The 7,119-nt window shown below is 48.7% G+C and overlaps 1 protein-coding gene across 2 annotated transcripts in view; it reads right to left on the reverse strand.

The window, feature by feature from the left end:
• Nucleotides 1-869: 869 nt before the first annotated feature.
• Nucleotides 870-7,119, reverse strand: part of LOC130208983 (protein TMEPAI-like) — a 27,758-nt gene continuing 21,508 nt past the window's right edge. For both annotated transcript variants that reach the window (XM_056438459.1, XM_056438460.1), the window contains exons 2-5: nucleotides 5,951-6,105; nucleotides 5,092-5,145; nucleotides 4,632-5,014; nucleotides 870-4,426 (exon numbers count right to left, since the gene is read on the reverse strand). In XM_056438459.1, the coding sequence (XP_056294434.1) occupies nucleotides 4,129-4,426; nucleotides 4,632-5,014; nucleotides 5,092-5,145; nucleotides 5,951-6,105 (890 nt within the window). In that variant the 3' untranslated portion in view covers nucleotides 870-4,128. The remainder of the gene's footprint in view (nucleotides 4,427-4,631; nucleotides 5,015-5,091; nucleotides 5,146-5,950; nucleotides 6,106-7,119) is intronic.

Here is a 7,119-nt window from a genome sequence, read left to right on the forward strand (position 1 = left end):
TCTCTCGGGAACAGGAAGTAGAGGAAGAGATGGAGGGAGGGGGGGGGGGGGCTGTGGAGGTGGGCCAGGTGTGTGTGTGTGTGTGTGTGTGTTGGATAAATGTTCTCACTATCTTGTGTGGTCCACAATAAGGACACAAGTGTCGGTGGATGTATGAAAGTGCACCTGTGTGTGTGTGTGTGTGTGTGTGTGTGTGAGTGTGTGTGGAAGGTCTGGTTCTTAGGTTGGTTTGTTTAGTCTGCTCTGCGTGTGTGTGTGTGTGTGTGTGTGTGTTTAGCTTCTGTCTAGACGGCTGGAGTCTTTCCCAGGGCAAGTCCGTGTGCATTAACACACACGCACACACACACACACACACACTCTTTGCTCTGGGAGAGACAGTCCGCTGACCGTACGGAAAGAGGAATGTGTGTCGATTACATCGACGTCGACTTAATAAAATGTCCTTTTTTATTTTATTTAACACTTTAGATTAATAACAAATAATAAAATAAAACTGTTTTAATACTTTTGGGGTGAACCTTTAAAAGACATCTCGGTTCACGTGACGCGTGAGGTGTGTGTGTGCGTGTGTATATATGTGTGTGTGCATGTACGTGTATGTGTGCATGTAAGTGTATGTGCATGTATGTGTGTATTTATGTTTATATGTGTGTGTGCATGTCTGTGTGTGTATATGTGTGTGTATGTGTGTGATGACTTCAGCTGTGTGAGTAAATGTGTGATTTGAGCCCCTAAAGGAGTTCCTCCTCCTCCTCCCCTCTCCTCTCTCTCTCTCCCCCTCTCTCCTTCTCTCTCTCCCCCTCTCTCTCTCTCTCCTTCTCTCTCTCCCTCTCTCTCTCCTTCTCTCTCTCTCCCTCTCTCTCTCTCTCTCTCTTCCTCCCGTCTTTTTTCTTCTCTCTAGTTGTTTGTGTTTTTTTACCCTCAGCCAGCGGAGCTTCTTTAGATTGACACAATTTAAAACACGTTTAGTTTTCCCGACCGGCGCCGGTCCAGCCTCCTCGTACCCGCTGCGACCCCCAGGGACCCGAACCACCATCATTAAAACTATATATATATATATATGTATATATATATATACTAAAGGGAGCAGCCCAGCTCAAACACAAGTAAAGCACTGATGAAGATATTATAAGTTATAATCTGTACGTTGTGCTCACTTCAAGGTCAAAGGTCAAAGGTGATTGATTCACTCGTCTCTCCTGAAGCTGCTTTGGGTCAAGAGATTGATTTCTTTTAATATCGTGATTTGTTTTTAATACACACGTATATATATATATATATTTGTGCAACAGGAGAAAGACGTGAAACACAAAGACAACGACTGAATGATTATTTGTCATTTTCTTGTGTGTAAAGGAAATATTTAAGTAATGTTGGTTTGTCCTCGCGCCCCTTTGAGAGCGTAGAAAAGTTTTTAAATGAAATGACGGACAATATTGGCCTCACCTGTGTTTTGAGGATGTTTAGGATCCTCAAACACTCCTAAATCCTGTTGCGCAATAGAAAACACGCTTGCAGAGGATCATCGTCATCTACCGAAAGCCGTGAGACTGTTTGAGGTTTTTTTATTTGAAGTAAATTCAAACCGGAGCTTTTTTTAAAGGGCCGGCGCATCTTTTTTTCAAAGATCCCAATCGGTGACCCCGATGTGACGACAACGACGAAAGAAAAGAAAAGGGACGTGAGGGTTCACCGTGTTAGAGAACGTCTTTTTGTTTGCTTTGGGGGGGTCTAAACCAGACTGGGCTTCGGGGAGGTTTTGGCTGCAGGTCTTGGTTCGGCCCCTGTAGAGGGCGCTGTTGCATAAAGGCTGACACTAGAGGGCATCGGCGGGTCCACTGGAGCCCTCGGACCGGCCGGTCACGAGACGCTCGCAAACACTTTACACACAAAGAATCAACTAGAAGGAACACGACAAATATATAAAAAAATAAGCTAATATTCTACGTTAGCGAGCTGACCTTTGACCTTCGGGGCAACCTGAATGTCTCCCAGACCAAAGAGGACGAGTTGCCGTCAACACTCGTGTCACTTTTCAACACTTCTGTGTGTCTTAACTGAACAACTCGCCTCGTCAGAGTTCTGCTCCAGAAGTCAAACACATCCAAGACCAAAAGTTAAATAAAAGTTCATTTCTATTAAAAATAAATAAAATAAAAGTTTTGCCAATTATTTTGGGGTGGGGGCTATATTTATAATTTTAATTTTCTGTTTGAATAAAGAACATTTAATGCAATTTAAAAGATGAATAAAATAAAGGTAATAAAAAAACAACAGCTGGTGATTCCAGGGTTGTAATTAGCCCCCCCCCCCTCCGCCCCCCACACACACACACACACACTTTGATGGATGCTGACAGTTTTGGAGCACGGCTCTTTTTTTGTGGCCTCTGAAGGTTCTGCTCTGTAATATTAAATAAAGGCTCAACGGGTTCTGCTGCCGCTGGCTGACGGAGGATTGTTGTCTTGTTGTCTTGTTGTTTTGTTGTCTCTTTCCTGGTGCAGTAAAGTGCTCAGAGATGCCTGCGACAGCAGTGACCTCACCAGAGGGCGTGTGTGTGTGTGTGTGCAGTCAGCATATCACTCATGTAGGAGCACCACAAAGCCTCTCTCTCTCTCTCTCTCTCTCTTTTCTCACCCGATGGAACCATAACAAAAAATTACAAATTAAAATCTGACATTCAAAACATCCCGCCCGCCGCTCGCGTCTCACGTCGTCGTGATTAACTCCTACTTCTGTTCGACGGGGACAAAGTCCGACTGGAGGTGGCGACCGGATTGGCCGACAATTCGGCCAATGGGACGACAGAGAGAGAGAAGCAGAGCTTCTGATTGGACCGACAGGTCGGAGGCTGACGTTCATTTTTAGGACTTTTTCTTTTGCATAAACGAGGGATTTAGACATGTTCAATGGTTCAGCATCGATGGACCCAAAGTCAGTGATATGCCCCCCCCCCCCCCCCCCCGGTGAGCCGCTGTGTTTTCTCGCTCTCTTTCAATGGGACAGAGCTCCTTCACAATAAAAGTCTCCCCCACACGTTTCCATCTGCGCATACTAAAAAAATAGTGCAATTCTTTTCAGCAATCATATAAATAACTCGCAATATTTCGTGCTTTTGAGTTCGCATACGTGTGTGTGTGTGTGTGTGTACTCACACCAACACGTAGGCAGCAAAAATGTTCAGCGTGAAAGTCGGGACACCCCGACAGATTAATGATGTTTTCTTCTTTCTCTAAAACTAGAATCAAAACATGTAAAAACAGAAGAAGAAGAAGAAGAAGAAGAAGAAGAAGAAGAAGAAGAAGAAGAAGAAGAAGAAGAAGAAAAAGAAAAAGAAAAAGAAGAGGAAGAAGAAGAAGGAAATGAAAAACATCTTTACTCTTTACGAATCTATCGAGTTTATAAAAATACCCTCTGCGTTCTCCGTTCTCTCCTCATATTGCGGTCTTGAAACTTTGTGCAAACCTTCAGGGAACAAGCAAAGAAAAGAAAGAAAAGAAGAAAAAAAAGTCGGTCGGATTATCACCGGAAAAAAAAAAAAACCTGGGAGAACCAATCAGATTGCAACGTTTCGCCGTTCGTCCGGAAAAAATATATATATCGTTGAAGCGCGAAAAAAAAAGAAAAGACGAACAAACGAAACGAAAAAACGAGTAAATATTTATAATGTGTGAAGCTCGATCGGTCCGAGGGAGGAGGAGGCGAGGGGGGAGGAGAAGGATGCTTCGGTATGCACCCTTCCTCCCTTCTTTCTGCACCCTCTGCTTCCTTCCTTCTCTGACATCTTCATCATCATCATCATCGTCTGAAATGATAGAAGCTGCGGAAACGGGAAGTGTCAAGATTTGTCTTCCTGGTCCGTGATCCGGTTTCCAGGTTTCTGGTTCTGGTCCCGGTCCTTGTTCTGGTTCTGGTCCTGGTTCTGGTTCTGGTCCTGGTTCTGGTCCTGGTTCTGGTCTTGGTCCTGGCGCGTTTGGGAAACTGACCTCAGGTCAGCTACAATGACAACTAGCGTGAACCAGCCCTGAAACCATCTCACCATTCGCCAGGTCGTTCCTCATTGGCTCCTGCCCCCCCCCTTCCCCCCGCCTCCTCCCCCTCCCTTCGAGGAAGGAGGAGGAGTCACTGTCACACCCGCTGGAGCTTCTGGGATTTCTCCTTGGCGTTCCTGTTGTCCACGCTTCCCCCCCGCGGCGGCGGCCGGAGGAGGCCGCCGTTGATGAGCGAGGACGAGGAAGGGGGCGGGGCCGAGACGGTCCGGTGGGCGGGGCTCGGGGCCGGGTGGTGGTAGTAGTGGCCGATGACCTCGCTGTAGGTCGGGGGGGCGCCCTCCACTCGGGGGCCCTGCTTCTGGTGGCGGGACAAGGCCTCCTGGGCCTCCAGCACGCTGACGCCCGAATGGACGCTCGGAGGCGGGGCCTGCAGACTGGAAGGACAACAACAACAACAACAACAAGGGGGCATCAACGAGAAGGAACATCGAAGGAGACGACATAGAGAACAGGCTGAGGAAAGGAAGCAGGAGCAACCGGACCAACGGTTGCTCCTACGTCCTTTCTCGGCCCCCGACGAGGCCTTTTTGGACCACGGGAACCTCATGTTTCGCCCCCGGCCCCCCGGTCGTGGGTTACCTGGCCTGCGGCCCGGAGCCGGCCGCGTTGATGGCGTGCGAGTCGAACACGGTCCGGTTGGGCGGCGCCCTGACGGACTCCCGGTTCAGCTCCATCTGCTGCTCGGGGTCCCGCAGCTGCAGGGTGCAGGGCCCCTGGTAGGGGGGGGGCTCCTCGCCGTCCGACAGGCAGATGGTGGGCGGCAGGTCCACGAGGCCCTGGGGCAGGTAGGGGTAGGTGGGCTGGAAGCGGCTCGCCGCGGAGCTGTGCTGGAAGCGCTGGGCCTGGAGCGGGGGCAGGGACCGGGCCTGGGCCTGGGCCCGGGCCTGGGCCTGCTGGGGGTCCCGCTGCAGGCAGGATGAGGGCCCGCCGCGGTCCGGGGGCCGCGGGTTGTACACCTGGTGCTGTCGGGAGAGGAAGAGACACCGCGCCGTGAAACAACCACTTCCTGTTGGGTGAAATTCCTGTTGGGTGAACTCACCTCGTTAAGACTGCTGTTCGTCCCCGTGGCAACAGACGACCACAGACTTCCCTCCTGAGAGAGAGAGAGAGAGAGAGGGGGAGAGAGAGAGGAGAGGGGGAGAGAGAGAGGAGAGGGAGAGAGAGAGGGAGGGGGGGGAGAGAGAGAGAGAGGGGGAGAGAGGGAGAGAGAGAGGGAGAGAGAGGGAGAGGAGAGGAGAGGGGAGAGAGAGAGGAGAGGGGAGAGAGGAGAGAGGGGGAGAGAGGGGAGAGAGAGAGAGGGAGAGAGAGAGAGAGAGAGAGAGGGAGAGAGAGAGAGAGGGGGAGAGGGAGAGAGAGAGGAGAGAGAGGGAGAGAGAGGGGAGAGAGAGAGGAGAGAGGGAGAGAGAGAGGAGAGGAGAGAGAGGGAGAGAGAGAGAGAGAGAGAGAGAGAGAGATGAGGGAGAGAGGGAGAGAGGGAGAGAGAGAGGAGGGAGAGAGAGAGAGGGAGGAGAGAGAGAGAGAGAGGGAGAGAGAGAGATGGGGGGGAGAGAGAGAGAGAGGGGGGAGAGAGAGAGAGGGAGAGGGAGAGTGTTTCATTTTTATTTTAACCCATTTACCAAAAGTATCACATGTGTGTGTCTGTGTGTGTGTGGCTGTGTGTGTGTGTCTGTGTGTGTGTGTCTGTGTGTGTGTGTCTGTGTGTGTGTTTTTTGAGTACTCAGTATTAACGTTCTCCTGCGTCGATGTTTCTTCACTCGAGGAAAACACGTTGTGTGTTTATTTTAACTTCCTCAGATCACCATGGTTACCGTGAGGCGACGCCTCGTGGTAACCGTCTCTAATGTCAGCGATCATCATTAAAGAATAATCAACGAGGCGTAGAAACGTGTTCCACTTACGTTGGCCAATGGCAGGTGTCGCCTGCGGGAAGGGGCGTGTCTTGAGAGCAGCGAGCGAGCCGATAGGCGGTAGTGGTTCAGCAGACAGGTGATGACCACGACCATCACCATCATCACCACGACGATCACCAGGATCTGGACGAACTCCAGCTGGGCTGCGGAGACACGGAGACACACAAGGTCACGGTGATGTCACGGTGATGTCACGGTAAAATCGCGGTGATGTCACGGTGATGTCACGGTGAAGTCACGGTGAAGTCACGGTGATGTCACGGTAAAGTCATGATGTCACGGTGAAGTCACGGTGATGTCACGGTAAAGTCACAATGTCACGGTGATGTCACGGTAAAGTCATGATGTCACGGTGAAGTCACGGTGATGTCACGGTAAAGTCATGATGTCACGGTGAAGTCACGGTGATGTCACGGTAAAGTCACAATGTCACGGTGATGTCACGGTAAAGTCACGGTAAAGTCACGGTGATGTCACGGTGATGTGACGGTGATGTCACGGTGACGTCACGGTGATGTGACGGTAAAGTCACGGTGATGTGATGGTGATGTCACGGTGGCGGTGACGTCACGGTGATGTCACGGTGACGTCACGGTGACGTGACGGTAAAGTCACGATGTCTCGGTGAAGTCACGGAGGGTTAAAATCAACTACGTATTTTTCTGGTGTAGGTTTTTTTTCCCGATCGTGACACTTTTTAACAAACATGAAATAAGAGAATAGTTGAAGTAATGCAAGAGTCAAGAACATAATAACAACAATAACAATAACAATTGTAAAAAAACAACAATACAAATAGTTAAAGGGAAAAAAGGAAAAAAAAGTAGAATGTAGTAGAATGAGAATTAATATGCAAATAAAAAGGAAAATAAATAATATTTAAAACTTTAATTTTTCAATTAAATTAAGAAAAGCAATTGCAGATAAATAAAAATGTGTAATATGTTTATTAAAATATATATTTATTAAAATATATATTTATTAAAATATATTACATTAAGAATAATACTAAAGCAACCACAGCGATGATTATTTAAATGTATCTTGAAAACTACCCAACAACAAGGTGTGTATCTTTCTGTGAAAAAAGGTTTTCAGACAGAGTCCAGACAGAGATGTAGTCCACACACACACACACACACACACACACACACACA

This window comes from Pseudoliparis swirei, chromosome 18, assembly GCF_029220125.1.
Source record: "Pseudoliparis swirei isolate HS2019 ecotype Mariana Trench chromosome 18, NWPU_hadal_v1, whole genome shotgun sequence".
Lineage (NCBI taxonomy): Eukaryota > Metazoa > Chordata > Actinopteri > Perciformes > Liparidae > Pseudoliparis > Pseudoliparis swirei.